General features: G+C 37.6%; 1 protein-coding gene across 1 annotated transcript in view; it reads right to left on the bottom strand.

Moving 5' to 3' along the window:
- Positions 1-17,462, bottom strand: part of LOC138918352 (phosphatidylinositol 3,4,5-trisphosphate 3-phosphatase TPTE2-like) — a 367,155-nt gene that overhangs the window by 274,129 nt on the left and 75,564 nt on the right. The window contains exons 15-19 of the mRNA XM_070239587.1: positions 16,759-16,815; positions 15,841-15,894; positions 13,170-13,223; positions 11,563-11,616; positions 10,771-10,836 (exon numbers count right to left, since the gene is read on the bottom strand). Of these exons, the coding sequence (XP_070095688.1) occupies positions 10,771-10,836; positions 11,563-11,616; positions 13,170-13,223; positions 15,841-15,894; positions 16,759-16,815 (285 nt within the window). The remainder of the gene's footprint in view (positions 1-10,770; positions 10,837-11,562; positions 11,617-13,169; positions 13,224-15,840; positions 15,895-16,758; positions 16,816-17,462) is intronic.

The raw sequence follows: 17,462 nt of genomic DNA, 5'->3' as shown, positions 1-17,462 counted from the left end.
GTGTAAATTAACGAAATATGTGCAGGATCTGTACACTGAAAATTACAAAACATGATTAAAGAAAAAAAGATTTTAAGGTAAGAGATGTACCATGTTCATAGGTTAGAAGACTCAACATTGTTAAGATGTCACTTCTCCTCAAACCAAGCTATAGATTCAATACAATTTCTATTAAAAAATCACAGCACAATTTTTTGTAGATATTGATAACCTGATTCTAAAATTCACATGGAAAGGCAAAGTGATACCACTCCCTGATTTAAAGACTTACTATAAAGTTAAATAATCAAGACAGTGTGGTATAGAAGAAAGAATCGACACATAGAACAGTGGAACAAAATAGAGTCCAGAAATAGACTCTTGTACGTGGTCAACTGATTTTCAACAAAGATGCAACGGCAATTCAACAGAGAAAAAATAGTCTCACAAGAAATTGTAGTAGAATTATTGGACATACATATACAAAAGAACAGTCTTCAACCTATATCACACAACGTACACCAAAACGAACCCAAAATGGATCCATGTACCTAAATGTAAAACCTAAAACTATGAAATTTCTAGAAGAAAACATAGGAGAAAATATTTGTGACCTTGGGTTAGAAAAACATGTCTTAGACAGTACACCAAAAATCATAATCATGAAAGAAAAAAATTGAATTTTATCAAAATTAAAAATTTCCGCTGTGTAAAAAAAATAAACCAAAACAGGGACAAGCTACAGATTGGGAGAAAATATTTGCAAAATATTTATCTGATGAATTTGTATCCAGAACATATAAAGAACTCTCAAAACTCAACAATAAGGAAAAAGAATTTAAAAACAGATCAAAAACTTGGATAGACACTTCACCAAAGGAAATTAATGGATAGCAAGTAAGCATACGAAAAGATGCTCAACATCATTGGTCATTATGAAAATACAATTTCAAGTCTCAGCGAGATACCTCTACTCACCTATTACAATGTCTTAAAAAACAAAGTGAAACAAAACAGACGGACAATACGAAGTACAGGCAAGGATGCAGAGCAACCAGAACCCTCAAACATGTGAAACAGTACAGCCATTTTGGAAACTATTTTTTATACAATTAAACTACACTTTACCATAAGATTCAGCAATCCTTACGCCCACACAAAGACGTATATGCAAATGTTCATAGCCACATTATTCATAACAGGCCAAAACTGGAAATAATCTAAACGTCCATCAATGGGTGAATGGATAGGAAAATATGGAATATTCATATAATGGCATACTACTCAGCAATAAAAAGAAACAGACTACTGATACACGTATTTATATGGATGAATCTCCAATGCATTAAGCTATATGAAAGAAGCCAATTTCAATTGGCTACATACTGTTCAACTCAACTACATGACATTCTGGAAAAGGTGAAACTATAGGGACAGAAAATAGATCAGTCATTGCCAGGGGCTAGATTTGGGGGAAAGGTTGAACACAAAAGGACTTGAGAAATTTTAAAAGGATGATAGAATTTTTCTGTGTCATGATTATGACAGTGGTTACACGAATCTATGTATTAGTCAAAACTCATAGAATTGCCACACAATGCATAAAATTCATTAAATATAAATTGTAGCTTAAGTTTTTAAAGAATATTTACTATGCTGTAAATTATACCTTAAGGTGTGAAAAGTGTGCTGTAATCAAAAGGCTAGTAAAATGATGGAATAAAATAAATTCTGGAAACAGAGCCGGTATGCAAAGATTCATAATAAAATAGAGAGACATTTAAAAATCACTGAAGAAAATAGAAATTTTTTCAATAATAGGTTCATTCATTCAACCAAAGTCATTGAGTGCCTACTATGTACTATGGTGCTGTTTTAGTCACTGGAGTTACAGCAGTTAACAAAATGGACAAAATTTTCTTCCTTCATGATGCTTGCACTCTTGTTATGAGGACAGACCATAAGTATAATAAATAAGTAAATAACATAATAAGTTATAAAGTGATAAGTGCAATAGAGATCATTAAAACAGGGCAAGAGCAATGGAGGGGGATGCAATTTTGATGTTGGGGAAACTAGGTAGTCACTTGGGAGAAAAGTAGATTCCTACATTTTATACCTTAATACAAAATAAATTCTGGGCAGATGTTTTATTCAAATGTAGAAAATAAATTCAAAATATAGAAGAAGAAATTTTGGTGACTATATTAAAATCTTGGGTAGAGAAAGACTTTCTACGTATGACACTAAAGGCATAAATCACAAAGGAAAGTAGAGATATATTCAAATGCATGAAGATTATAAACTTCTATGGGCCAGCCCTGGCAGCCTAGTGGTTAAGTTCAGTGCACTCTGCTTCTGCGGCCTGGATTTGGTTCTCAGGTGCGGACCCATGCCACTCATCTTTCAGTGGCCATTCTATGTTGGTGGCTCATGTAAAGAAAAAAAAAAAGAGGAAGATTGGCAACAGATGTTAGAAAAAAAAAGACTATAAATTTATACACAGTGAAAAGCTAGACAACCTGGGAAAAATTACTTGCCCTATATATGACATGAAAAAGATTGATATATTTAACTTTTCAATCCAATGACAGAGATAACATCCCAATTTTACTTTATTTTATATTTTAAATTTTTTATTGAGGTAATGATAGGTTACAATCTTGTGAAATTTCGGTTGTACATTATTGTCTGTCACTCGTGTTGTAGGTGCAACCCTTCACCCTTTTTGCCCACCCCCACCCCCCCTTTCCCCTGGTAGCCACTAATCTGTTCTCTTTGTCGACGTATTTAAATTCCTCATATGAGTGGAGTCATACAGAGATTGTCCTCCTCTATCTGGCTTATTTCACTTAACATAATTCCCTCAAGGTCCATCCATGTTGTTGCAAATGGGACAATTTTGTTCTTTTCATGGCTGAGTAGTATTCCATTGTATATATATACCACATCTTTTTTTATCCAATCATCTGTTGATGGGCACTTAGGTTGCTTCCACGTCTTGGCTATTGTAAATAATGCTGCAATGAACATTGGGGTGCATGGGACTTTTGGAATTGCTTATTTCAAGCTCTTTGGATAGATACCCAATAGTGGAATAGCTGGATCATATGGTAGTTCTACTTTTAAATTTTTGAGGAATCTCCATACTGTTTTCCATAGTGGCTGCACCAGTTTGCATTCCCACCAGCAGCACATGAGGGTTCCTTTTTCTCCACAACCACTCCAACATTTGTTACTATTAGTTTTAGATATTTTTGTCATTCTAATGGGTTTAAGGTGATATCTTAGTGTAGTTTTGATTTGCATTTCCCTGATGATCAGTGATGATGAATATCTTTTCATGTGCCTATTGGCCATCCGTATATCTTCTTTGGAGAAATGTCTGTTCATGTCTCCTACCCATTTTTTAATTGGGTTGTTCAATTTTTTGTTGTTGGGTTGTGTGAGTTCTTTATGTATTATGGATATTAAGCCTTTGCCGGATGTTTTACTTGCAAATATTTTTTTCCCAGCTAGTGGGTTGTTTTTTTGTTTCAATCCTGTTTTCCCTTGCCTTGAAGAAGCTCTTTAGTCTGATGAAGTCCCATTTGTTTATTCTTTCTATGGTTTCCACTGTCTGAGAATACATGGTGTCCAAAAAGATCCTTTTAATACTGATGTCAAAGAGTGTACTGCCTACGTTTTCTTCTAGAAGCCTTATGGTTTCAGGTCTCAGCTTTAGGTCTTCGATCCATTTTGAGTTTATTTTGGTGAATGGTGAAAAAGAATGGTCAATTTTCATTCTTTTACATGTGGCTTTCCAGTTTTCTCAGCACCATTTGTTGAAAAGACTTTCTTTTCTCCATTGTATGCTCTCAGCTCCTTTGTCGAAGATTAGCTGTCCATAGATGTGTGGTTTAATTTCTGGGCTTTCAATTCTGTTCCATTGATCTGTGCACCTGTTTTTGTACCAGTACCATGCTGTTTTGATTACTGTAGCTTTGTAGTATGTTTTGAAGTCAGGGCTTGTGATGCCTCCAGCTGCGTTCTTTTTTCTCAGGATTGCTTTAGCAATTCGAGGGCTTTTGTTGCCCCATATGAATTTTAGGATTCTTTGTTCTATTTCTGTAAAGAATGTCATTGGGAATCTCATTGGGATGGTGTTGAATCTGTAGATTGCTTTGGGTAGAATGGACATTTTAACTACGTTTCTTCTTTCAATCCATGTGCCTGGAATGTCTTTCCATCTCTTTACGTTGTCATCCATTTCTTTCAGAGAAGCCTTGTAATTTTCATTGTATATGTCTTTCATTTCCTTAGTTAAATTCATCCCGAGGTATTTTATTCTTTTCGTTGCAATTGTGAATGGTATTGTGTTCTTGGGTTCTTTTTCTGTTAGTTCGTTATTAGAGTATAGAAATGCTACTGATTTATGTAAATTGATTTTATACCCTGCAACTTTGCTGTAGTTGTTGATTACTTCTAAAAGTTTTCCAATGGATTCTTTGGGGTTTTCTATATATAAGATCATGTCATCTGCAAACAGCGAGAGTTTCACTTCTTCCCTCCCTATTTGGATTCCTTTTTCTTGCCTAATTGCTCTGGCCAAAACCTCCAGTACTATGTTAAATAAGAGTGGTGATAGAGGGCGTCCTTGTCTCGTTCCTGTTTTCAGGGGATGGTTCTCAGGTTTTGCCCATTGAGCATGATGTTGACTGTGGGTTTGTCACATATGGCCTTTATTATGTTGAGGTAGTTCCCTTCTATCACCATTTTGTTCAGAGTTTTTATCATAAATGGCTGTTGGATCTTGTCAAATGCTTTCTCTGTATCTATTGAGATGATCGTGTGGTTTTTATTCCTCAGTTTGTTGATGTGGTGTATCACGTTGATTGCTTTGCGGATGTTGAACCATCCCTGTGTCCCTGGTATGAATCCCACTTGATCCTGATGTATGATCCTTTTGATGTATTGCTGTATTTGGGCCGCCAAAATTTTGTTGAGAATTTTTGCATCTATGTTCATCAGTGATATTGGCCTGTAGTTCTCCTTTCTCGTGCTGTCCTTGTCAGGCTTTGGTATCAGCGTGATGTTGGCCTCACAGAATGTGTTAGGAAGTGTTCCATCCTCCTCAATTTTTTGGAATAGCTTGAAAAGGATAGGTATTAAATCCTCTCTGAAAGTTTGGTAGAATTCCACAGGAAAGCCATCTGGTCCTGGGGTTTTATTTTTTGGGATGCTTTTGATTGCTGTTTCAATCTCTTTCCTTGTGATTGGTCTGTTCAAATTGTCTGCTTCTTCTTGAGTGAGCTTTGGGAGATTGTAGGAGTCCAAGAATTTATCCATTTCCTCTAGGTTATCCATTTTGCTGGCATATAGTTTTTTGTAGTATTCTCTTATAATCCGTTGTATTTCTGTAGAGTCTGTTGTTATCTCTCCTCTTTCATTTCTGATTTTGTTTATTTGAGCTTTCTCTCTTTTTTTCTTTGTAAGTCTGGCTAGGGGTTTGTCAATTTTATTTATCTTCTCAAAGAACCAGCTCTTTGTTTCATTGATCCTTTCTACTGCCTTTTTTGTTTCAATAGCATTTATTTCTGCTCTGATTTTTATTATTTCTCTCCTTCTGCTGACTTTGGGCTTTGTTTGTTCTTCTTTCTCTAGTTCAGTTAGGTGTAGTTTAAGACTGCTGACTTGGGATTTTTCTTGTTTGTTAAGATGTGCCTGAATTGCAATGAATTTTCCTCTTAACACAGCTTTTGCTGCATGCCATCTGAGTTGGTATAGCATGTTATCATTGTCACTTGTCTCCGGGTATTTTCTGATTTCTTCTTTAATTTCTTCCATGATCCATTGCTTGTTCGATAGCCTATTGTTTAGTCTCCACATCCTTGTGCTTTTCTCAGCTTTTTTCTCGTAATTAATTTCTAGCTTTATAGCATTATGATCGGAGTAGGTGCTTGTTATTATTTCAATTTTTTTAAATTTGTAGAGGCTTGCCTTGTTTCCCAACATATGGTCTATCCTTGAGAATGTTCCATGCACGCATGAGAAGAATATGTATTCTGCTGTTTTTGGATGGAGTGTTCTATATATGTCTATTAAGTCCAACTGTTTTAGCTTTTTGTTTAGCTCCACTGTTTCTTTATTGATTTTCTGTCTGGATGATCTGTCCATTGATGTGAGTGGGGTGTTGAGGTCCCCTACTATTATTGTGTTATTTTTGATATCGTCTTTTAGGTTTGTTAATAGTTGCTTTATGAACTTTGGTGTTCCTGTGTTGGGTGCATAGATATTTATAAGCATTATTTCTTCTTGATGAAGTGTCCCTTTGATCATTATATATTTTGGCCCTCTGTGTCTCTCTTACCTGCCTTATCTTGAAGTCTGTTTTGTCTGATGTAAGTATTGCGACACCTGCTTTCTTTTGTTTGCTATTAGCTTGGAGTATTGTCTTCCACCCCTTCACTCTGAGCCTGTGTTTGTCCTTGGAGCTGAGGTGTGTTTCCTGGAGGCAACAAATTGTTGGATCTTGTTCTTTAATCCATTTTGCCACTCTGTGTCTTTTGATTAGAGAGTTCAATCCATTTACATTGAAGGTGAGTATTGATGCATGAGGGCTTAATGCTGTCATTCTGTTGCTCGTTTTCCAGTTTTCCTGTGCTTCCTTTGTTTCTCGTCCTGTATGTTTTAGCCTACCTATTGACTACTGCAATTTCTTATGCTGGGTTTCTTAGATTTTTTTCTTATTTATGTTTTGTGTCTCTGTTCTGTTTTTTAGTTTAGTGGCTACCCTGAACTTTGTATTCAGAATCTCGTGTATAACATAGTCCATTTTCTGGTGGTCTCTTACTTCCTTAGCCTAGACTGTTTCAGACCCTTTCCTCCTCTCCTCCTAAATTATTATTTTCATCTCTTATTCCGGCTCGTGTTGTGAGTTTGTGGTTAGAGTGATAAGATTGTCTTTGCTTTGGTGATTTCCTTCCCTTTATCCTAATGATATAGTTGAATATTTGCTATCCTATTCAGATTCTATCTGTCTCCCTACTCTGTGTTTTGTGACCCCTTTCTCCCTTTTTATCTTTTCTCAGGTATGAGAGCCTTCTTGAGGATTTCTTGTAGTGGAGGTCTTGTGACTATGAAGTCCCTTAGCTTTTGTTTGTCTGGAAAAGATTTAATTTCTCCCTCATATCTGAAGGATATTTTTGCTGGATAGAGTATTCTTGCCTGAAGATTTTTATCCTCTAAAGTTTTGAATATGCCACTCCAATCTCTCCTAGCTTGTAAGGTTTCTGTAGAGAAATCCACTGAAAGTCTGCTAGGGGTTCCTTTGTAGGTTATTTTCTTCTGCCTTGCTGCCCTGAGTATTCTTTCTTTGTCATTCATTTTTGCCATTTTTACTACTATATGCCTTGCAGTAGGTCTTTTTACATTGACAAATCTAGGAGATCTGAAAGCTTCCTTCACACACATTTATCTCTCAATCCCTAGATTTGGGAACTTCTCTTCTATTATTTCGTTGAGCATACTTTCTGCTCCATTTTCCTTTTCCACACCCTCAGGAATTCCGATGATTCTTAAGTTGCATTTTCTCATTGAGTCAGCTATTTCTCTGAGATTTTCTTCAGTTTTTTAAATTCTTAGTTCCCCTTCTTCCTCTGTCTGGAGCCATTCAGCCTGTCTATCTTAGATTATGCTAATTTTCTCCTCTATGGTGTCTACACGGGCATTCAGAGAATCCGTATCCTGTTTTATCTGATCCATTGTATTTTTCACCTCTAGTATTTCTAATTGATTCTTCTTTATAATTTCAATCTCTTTTGGGAAGTAACTCCAGAACTCATTGACTTGTTTCTCTATATTTCCCTTTACCTCATTGAATATTTTGATGATAGCTATTTTGAACTCATCTTCACTTAGTTTACGTATTTCCAAGTCCTCAGGACCTACTTCTGTATTTTTATTGTTTTCCTGTTGGACTGGAGCTTTTATAAATTGCTGGATGGTAGAGGAGCAGTTTTTGCACATGATGCTATTATTTGGTTGCAGTTACAGCCTGTTGCCACTAGATGGGGGACGAGAGCCTTGCATTCTGAGCCCTCTACCTTCAGCTGCGATGGCCGCGTGCAGTGTGGGTTGGGGGAGGAGGGGCACTTTCTCTTGCGTGCTGACCTGGATTGGGGTCAGCTCTTGCTCTCTGGTCTCCGAGGGCCCTGGCTTGCTGGGGTTCCCCCATGCAAAAGCTTTCCCCCGTTAGAGGGTTTCCACTGCACCGGCGGTGGGAGTCCTGGATGATCCCCACACGCGCGGCCCCTCCCCCACTCCTTCCCTCACCCACAGCAGCAAATCCCAGTCTCTAGGGGAGGGAGCAAAGTTCTTTCCTACCCAGTTCCAGCTCCTCCGAGGGTGGCTCCAGCCTCTCCACCCTCCGGCATTTGGCTGCTGGGGGTCTCTGACAATTTCTGTTATTAGCAATTATGTTTTTGGTTGGAAAGCAGTTGCTCTTTTTGGTTGTAATTTGGAGGGGAGTGTCCCGGGTGAGCTCATGCCACCATGTTGCTGACGTCACCCCCCGATAACATCCCAATTTTATTTATTTATTTATTTGTTTATTTTTTTAAAGATTCTATTTTTTTCTTTTTTCTCTCCCCAAAGCTCCCTGGTACATAGTTGTATATTCTTCATTGTGAGTCCTTCTAATTGTGGTATGTGGGACGCTGCCTCAGTGCGGTTCGATAAGCAGTGTCATGTCCGCACCCAGGATTCGAACCAATGAAACACTGGGCTGCCTGCAGCGGAGTGCATGAACTTAACCACTTGGCCGTGGGGCCAGCCCCTAATATCCCAATTTTAAATGGGCTAAGGTAATTTGCAAACAATGAAATACAAGTTCTATGAAACTCATGGGAATGGAGGAAACGTACACTTTTATATTGTGATTTGGGAGGGCATATCAATATCAAGAGCCTCACAAGCATTCCTTTTGACACAATTTCCATTTCTGAGAACTTATCATAAGGAAATAATAATATATAGAGGTTTGGTCTCAAAGATATTCATCACTCTTTGTATGAGTAAAAAGTAAACAATTTAAATGTCCATTGATATCTGATTACTTAAATAAACTATGACACATCTACACTATGAGGTATTGTATAGCTGTTAAAAATAATGTTGTAAATTTAAAAATAAATAAAGTTAGCTATTGGTAGGACTTCAGGCAACAATAGAAAATCTGAAATTAAAGAAAATATAGTGTTGTAAATGCATATGTATATTTATTAACACAGAAATATGTGATACGTCACTGAGCAATAAGGTTATTTTTAAAAAGAAGGTACATATGATACCATACCCATAAACAAAAAATGTATATCTCTAAAGAACCTGGAAGGGCATGGATCAAAAATTAAGAATGGCTATTTATGGGTGAATTTATTGTTTGTCTGTATTTTCTGATTTTCCTAATAATGAACTGTTGTGTTACTTTTGGTTTTTAGCATAAAGCTTATTTGTGGTGCTTTAGAGCTTTAAAAGCACTTTCACACATACTAATTTACCTTTATTATTAGTTTTTTATTCTACAACACCCAGTAGATAGATACTGTACATAGCATTATTTTTACAGTTTACAGGTGAATGATCTAAAGTTTAAAGAGGTTTAGTGACTTGCCGAGTGTCCAGTGAATATTAGATGTCAAAGTCAAGCATTGTTTCCAGGTCAAACTCCAAATCAAAAACCATCCTCCTAGTCTGAAACACCAGTGTTTCTCCCAGATACTATCACAAATGTCACTTGTATCTATACAATAAGCATTTGTAACTAAGAAAACAAAACAAAACCACTTTATTTTGTTTGGAGGGGGTAAGAAAAAGGAAATGCTTGCCTTGCTCAATCTATTCAAATTTTGCCCCAGCCCTCGGCCTCACTGCAGAAGATATACAGCTAATATGCAGACATAAAATTTAATGAAGTGACAGAGTGAACTCTTCATTGATGGCCCATGGTGAAAAAAGTCACAGAAAATGGAAATTAATGGGTAATTTGAAGAACTATTTGTATTCACTGGTCACTCTTTTATTTTCCATATTGTCTTTGTCCAGACAACAAAAAAATTGCAAAAGTTATCAGTTAATATCCTCTTCAGCACTACTCACTCTCCAACATTGACACAAGCTGGTGAATGGTTAAATAACTGTCCAAGAGACGAGCAGAAGAAAAATCTCATGAATATTTCCGCAGTTCAGACACATGCCATTTTAGGAATCTATTGTTTCCTTGCTGTGAGTCTGTGGTAAAAATGCCTGAAGATCAGTGCAGCAGGAAGTACTCTCAGTAAGATTACTCAGAAACAAGTCAAAATTAATAAAATTCCAATAATCATGAAGAGGGCTTTATTCAGCAGAACACATTTGCTTTTTCTATCAGTCTCATTTCCTCATAGACAAAATCAACAAAACCAAGAGTCAGTATATATCCAGGAAAAACAGGAAAGGAATACAGTTGAAGGGTAAACAGCATTCTGCAATCCTTTGTTAAGAAAGAAACTTTATAATAAAATTATTATCTACTAAGTCTATTTTCACATTTTCAAACTAGAAGAACATTTATTTGTGAGTATGTGGAAATACTTTTTTTACACGTGGTACTTATCTGCAAATTCAATTAGTTATTATTGTGTACCCCCCCCAAACATTTGGATACCTTTCCACAATTTTCCTTTTTCTTTCTTGCCTCAACACAAGCCCTATCTTTGCAAAGATAAGAGATCCACCAACTGCTCCCTCCCTCCAAATTCCAAACCGACTTACCCACAAGAATCAGACAAGTCAGTGTCCTCAGTACCATTATCGAGCCTGGAGAGTTGTTCCTTTATTCTTTAACCACCAACAAATGCAAGAATATATCATTAGAAATGTGCTACATGGAACAGTGATATGAAAAATTTATTTCAACAAAAAGAATCCTTTGAATCTAAAAGACAGAGGAAACATGATTTGGCTCACTGGAAGACCTAATTTTTTAGAAATAATTTTAGAATTATTCTCCAGGAAACACTGTATTTCCATAGACACTTCCAAGACTGAATTTTGCAAATAGCTGTTTCTCTTTCTCTCTCTCTTTCTATCTCTGTCTGTCTGTCTTTCTCACTCTCTTTTTCTCTCTCTCTCAAGATTGATATATATAGCACTGACTCAAACAAATGACATCGGTATTGCTGGATGGAACCTTCATTGACAGGTAAGACATATCAAAGCCATCACAGACTTCTGATATCAATTTATTCAGGCCAGTGTGAAAGATTGAAAATGTACATTGTCAGAACCAAGTAACTTTGTATACTTACTGTTTTGGTTGAAATCAGGTACAATTGCTCTACAATTCATAAACTGATAGAACTCTAAAAAACTATAAGTTAATTAGTTATTTGGAACCTGGGTCCCTCTACCACCTTCTACTTGTCACATATCATGGATATCTTTTCTCCTCCTTGGACAGGATTCAAACAACTTCCTGAGATAAGGACTCCATTCAATAAATAATCAGATTTCACAAGTGTCAATATCCCCCCATCTCTTTCTATATATGTATTTACATCTCACCTTTCAGGCATGGGTCTAACATGGGTTATAGTTTTCGACTCATTTGAGTCACAGCTAAAGGATTAGAAATGCACATAGTAAGACGTTACATGTTTCTCTAGACTTATTTTTAAATGAGAATTAGCTACAATTTTTCAATAACTTGTAATCTACTTGTCCTAAAAAATAATACTTTAATCAGTTACTTGAAACTGATAGTTAATTTTTCCCTAGAAATGAGACTTTATATATTTGTAATGAAGATCTGAGTCCTAGGAAAAACAACTTAGTGAATCAAGTTCACGTACATTTCTTTACTCCTGAACCCCTTCAGAATTACTTCTCCTTGCTTCAAATAGGTTTTCCTGCTCTCTGGGACCACTTTAGCAGAGTCTTATAGATGGGCAATCTGACAGCATTCTAAGGGATTTTGCTGCTAATAAGGGTGACAAAAGGGGTAAGAAGCAACCCTCTTACGACCTACTTCTCTTTTATCCAACTAGTGTCAAGGACACTCTGTAATGTCATGCATGCTGCTGAAAACAAACCCCCCAAATCTCAATACATCTCCCTCTCTGTATTTATATATATATATATATATATATATATATATATATATATATATATATATTTCTGTTTATATATATCTATCTTTCTATCTCACATTTCATCAGAGGTTTCATCAGCGGTTTCTGTTGTCAATTTACTCAGGACAGTGTGAAAGGATTAAAAACACACATAGTAAGGTACCACGTGACTTCCAGACTTACTTTTTTGGTTCAAATTAGTTACAATTACTCTTGACGTCATTAACTGGTTTACTCAGAAAATTCACATGTAATCAGTTATTTGGAATCCAATATCTCCTTTTCCCTAGATATAATGCTATATATGTTTGTAACAAATATTTTAGACCTACCAAAAAAGTTAATGACTCGAGATTTAAGTACAGTTCTTTACTACTGAACTTGACCCATGGTGTAACAGCCTTTTGTGGTGGAATTTATTTCAAAATCAACTTCAATTTGCAGGTGTGCATCCCTCTTCCGCTACCTAATTTCCTGCTTCTCAAGTCCCTCCTTCACCCTTGACTGTCCTCGATCATGGCTGTCTTTCCTGGCCCTCAGATAGGGTCAAGTCACTGCAGGCCAGAGTCAGGGACTCCCTCTATACTAGGGTGGGTTTGGGTCTGGGACACCAGCCTCACACGGCAGCAGAACTCTGGAGGATGGGGGACAGATCCCAGTCTATTAGCTCCCATCTTCTCTGCTAAGGCCTCCTCTGGCTCCCTGTCCACTGCTAACTCCTCCTTGCTCCAAATAAGTTTCTCTCCTTCCTTGCCATCTCTAGTAGAATTTCATACACAGTAATCAAGGGCGACAAATTCTAGGATTAAAAAGACTTCCTTTATGACCTGTGCGTCTTTTCTATCTCAATTTCAAGACAAAGAATATTACACGTAGAAGCTTACCATGAGAGGGCTTTAAAAATATATGAAGGGAACTCTGTATTCCCAGCTGCTCCTGAGAGTGAACATCCCAAACATCAATTTCTCTGAATGTGTGTGTGTGTGTGTGTGTCTACACATATACGGACACATATATACAGATTTATTCGTCATAGCTCACTTGGCATCGTAGAAGCTGTCAGAAGATACTGTGCTCAGTTCACTTGGCGCAGGGCTAAAGGATTAAAAACACACATAGTAAGGCACCACACGACTTCTAGACTTACTTTTTTAGTTCAAATTAGCTACAATTACTCTTGATTTTATCAACCAGTTGACTCTTAGAAAATTCACATGTAAATCAGTTGTTTGGAATCCAATATCTCCTTTTCCCTGGAAATGATACTATATATGTTTGTAATGAATATTTTAGACCTACCAAAAAAGTTAATGACTCAAGATTTAAGTACAGTTCTTTACTACTGAACTTGACCCGTGGTGTAACAACCTTTTGTGGTGGAATTTATTTCAAAATCAACTTCAATTCTCAGGTGAGCATCCCTCTTCTCCTACCTAATTTCCTACCTCTCAAGTTCTTCCTTCACCTTTACTTTCACCTAACATGGTTGTTTTTCCTGGCCCTCAGAAAGGGTTAAGTGACTGCAGGCCTGAGTTGGGGACTCCCTCTATTGGGTGGTGGGTTTGGGTGTAGGACACCAGCCTCACATGGCAGCAGAACTCTGGAGGGTGAGGGACAGATCCCACTCTATTAGCTCCTTTCTTTGTGATGAGGGCTCCTCTGCTCTTTGTCCACTGCTACCTCCACCTTGCCTTAAATTGGATTCTGTCCCCCTTTCACTCAATCTATAGAGTCTCAAAGGCAGAATGCTCCTATTTGGAGCATTCTGAAATTTTTCTAAGACTTTTGGGTGGTAGTTACTAGGAGGAAGAAGCATTCCTCTTATGACCTGTTCCTTTTTTATCCAACCAAATCCAATAAGATGAAAAGTTACCTAAAGGTGCTATAGTAAGATTTAGAAACAGTGTCAAAGACACTGTACTGTCAAGGATACTCCTAAGAATGAATTTGGAAATTTATCTCTCTTTCTTTCATTGTATTTATGTTTGTGTATGTGTGTTTGTATGTCTGTCTTGATATAACTAAATAAATACACATGTGTATATATAAAAAGATATATATTTATTTTTATTTATTCATTTATATCTCAAATTTCATGGGTGGCCCCCTCATAGCTTTTTGATGTTAATTCATTCAGAGCAGTGTTAAAGGACTAAAGAGTTACCTATTCAGATACCACATTTTAATTTTAGACTTGTTTGTTTTAATTCAAATAGCTGTAATTACTTTACAGCTTATGAACTGGTTGATCTTTACAAATTCACATATAGAGGAGATGGAGTTCAGCATCCCTGTTTTCTCATACTGCTGTTGCCTGGGACATGGGGGCTCCCAGCCTTATGACTTCAGAGGCACCCTTTGAACTGTCGCAGCATCTAGTCGTTGAGGGCTTTAGCCTCAGTGTCTGCAGCACTCCAGAAAGCTTCAAGGAAAAGTTCCTTCTCAAGACCTGCAAGAACCCAATGGTACCCATAGGCTGCCTGGGCACGGTGGCTGCCCTCACCCATGACCTCTACTGCTTCCCTAGGGATCAGAGCCAGTGCTGCCAGCTCATGATATACAACCAGATTGCCACCCAGGGCTTCTCGCTCACAGCCACCTTGCTGGATCCAGCTTCATCAGCTATGAAGTCTCTGCCCAAGCCTGGCTTGGTCTTGAAAGCTCCGTGGAGATTATTCCCAGCCTGGGAGTAACCACTGGTCCTGCCACAGGATTTATTCCCTCATCTGCCCTGACCAGTCCCTGTGTCAATGGAGGAGCAAGTGGCCAATTGTGTAATCGACAGATTTTTTTTCAGGAATCTCAGATTCTGTTCACTTCGGGTGTTGCATACTTCTACTTGTGCCACACCCTCTTCACCCCCTACTTAATAAACTCTGATCCACTTGTAAAAAAAAATTCATGTATATATAACTAAATCTAGTATGTTAGTTTTTATTAGAAATGAGGCTTTATATAAGGTAGTAATGAAAATTTTAGCCTGTAAATAATTAATGCATCAAGATACAAGCAAAGTTCTTTACAATTACCCTAATCCTAGTGTGTAACAGCCTTTTGTGGTAGAATTTATTTCAAATTCCACTTCAGTTTGTAGGTACCCATCCCTCTTCTCACGTTTAATTCCCAATTCTTAAGCCCCTCCATCACTTTCTTGCTTTCACCATCATAGATATCTTTTCTGACCCTCAGGGTCAAGCAACTGCAGGCTAAGGTAGGGGCGGGGGGCTCCTTCCAATATGACAGTGAGTATGGGCACTAGCCTCACACCGTGGCAAAACTCTGGAGGGTCATTGACACATCCAGGCTCTATTAGCTCCATTCTTTTCTGCTGAGGGCTCCACTGTTCTCTGTCCACTGCTACCTTGTCTCCTTGCTCCAAATGAGATTCTGTGCTCTCTTGGTCCACTCTAGTAGAGTCTCACATGTGGGCAATCTGATAGTTTCTTAAGAGTTTTGGCTGCTACTAATTAAGGGTGACAAAACACACTTAGGGGAAGAAGCATCCCTTTTATAACTTGTTCCTTTTTTATCCAAATGGGTCCAAAAAGGTAAAGAGTTACCTACAGATGCTACCATGAGATGACTCCAAAAGAGTGTCAAAGACACTCTGTATTGTTATCCACTGACACCCTGCTATCATTCTCCTTGTTTCCAAATAGAAATCTCTCTTCACTTTGTGTGTGTATCTTTACAGATATATCTATAATCTCACCTTTTGCTGGAGACTTCCTCAGTGGTTACTGATGTCAATTTATCCCAATCAGAACTAAAGGATTAAAATGTACATGATCAAACACCGTGTGACTTCATAGACTCACTTTTCTCATTCAAATTAGCTACAATTTCTCTATAACTTACAAAATGGTTGAACCCTGTAAGTTCACATGTAATTTGGTTATTTGGAAAATATTTCATCTTTCCCTAGAATTGAGGCTTCATATGATGGTAATAAAATTCTTAGGTCTGTAAAAGAATCCTTAATGGATCAAGATTTAAAAACATTTCTTTACTACTAAACTTAACCCCAATGTGTAATTGCCTTTTGTGATTACATTTACTTCAAATTCAGCTATAGTTTGTAGGTAGGAATCCCTCTTATCCCATCTCATTTTCTGATTTCAAGTCCCTCCACCACCTCCTTACTCTTCATGTTTCATGGATGTCTTTCCTTCTCCTCAGATAGGGTTAAGTAACTGTCGGACTGAAGCAGGGCCTACCTCCAGTATGATGGTTGGTTTGGGTTTGGGATACCAGCCTCCCATTGTGGCAGAGCTCTGGAGGGTAAGGGACAGATCTCAAGTCTATTATCTCTTTTAGTTTCTGCTGAGGGCTCCTCTGCTCCCTGTCCACCGCTACTGCCTTTGTGCTTCCAAATAGTGTTTTCTCCCTTGACCCACACTAGCAGAAAGATATACACAGGTACTCTAATAGTTCCCTAAGGATTTTCACTAGTAATCCTTAAAGTTCACGAACACAAATAGTAAGTGTTCTCTCTCTTTTGACCTGGTCCTTCTTGATCCAAAAAAGAAAAAAGTTATATATAGAAGCTGACAGGCTATCACGGACATTCTGTATTGTCACCAATGCTCCCAAATGGTTTTCCCACTCAGATGACAGAAAATCAACTCACCTATTGTTGATGATCTGGCTAGAGGACTCTGAAAAGGCTACTAAAGCATTCTTATTTCTGTCAAAGAACAAAAAGAATATGCAAAAAATAAAGCCAGACAATGAGGAAGGAAATAATAACAGGAAGTGATTCCTTTTTTCAAGAGGAAATCATTCCTCTTTCCTGACAGGAATTTCAGGCACAAAAAGTCACACATGACAAATTTGAAGGAATGTGACAGGAACTGAAGGGGTTACCACAGTGGCACCTGTAAGCAAGCCTCTTGGGGTGTGTGTGTGTGTGTGCGTGTGCATGTGTGTGTGTGTGCCTGTGTGTATTTATTGGAAACAGAAGGAAGCAAGCAAGGGAGAAGCAGCAATCATGACTAAATGTTCTTCCTTCCTTCCTTCTCATTTTCTCTACCATTCTGGTCATCATTGAATAAATTTGGGAAGAGGGAGACACAGAGAGAAAGAGGGAGACACAAGAGTGTAGGGATGAGGTGGTGGATCCAGGTAAGTTGATGAGATGATACAAAGACAATGGAAAGAAAATGCCAGAACAATGAGAATTTCAATGGCAAGGGCTAATCCCTGGTTGCCATTTGGTAGGGCAGAAACAAGTAGCTAGATTAGGATCTGCCTAAATTACGTCTTCAAGATTTTATGAATTGGAAGTAGAGCACATGATCTGAATGATTTTTCGTCTTGCACATTTTTTTAAGT

The sequence above is a fragment of the Equus caballus genome, chromosome 17 (assembly GCF_041296265.1).
Source record: "Equus caballus isolate H_3958 breed thoroughbred chromosome 17, TB-T2T, whole genome shotgun sequence".
Lineage (NCBI taxonomy): Eukaryota > Metazoa > Chordata > Mammalia > Perissodactyla > Equidae > Equus > Equus caballus.
The sequence above is the reverse complement of the archived record's forward strand: the minus strand, read 5'-3'. Positions and strand labels throughout refer to the sequence as shown.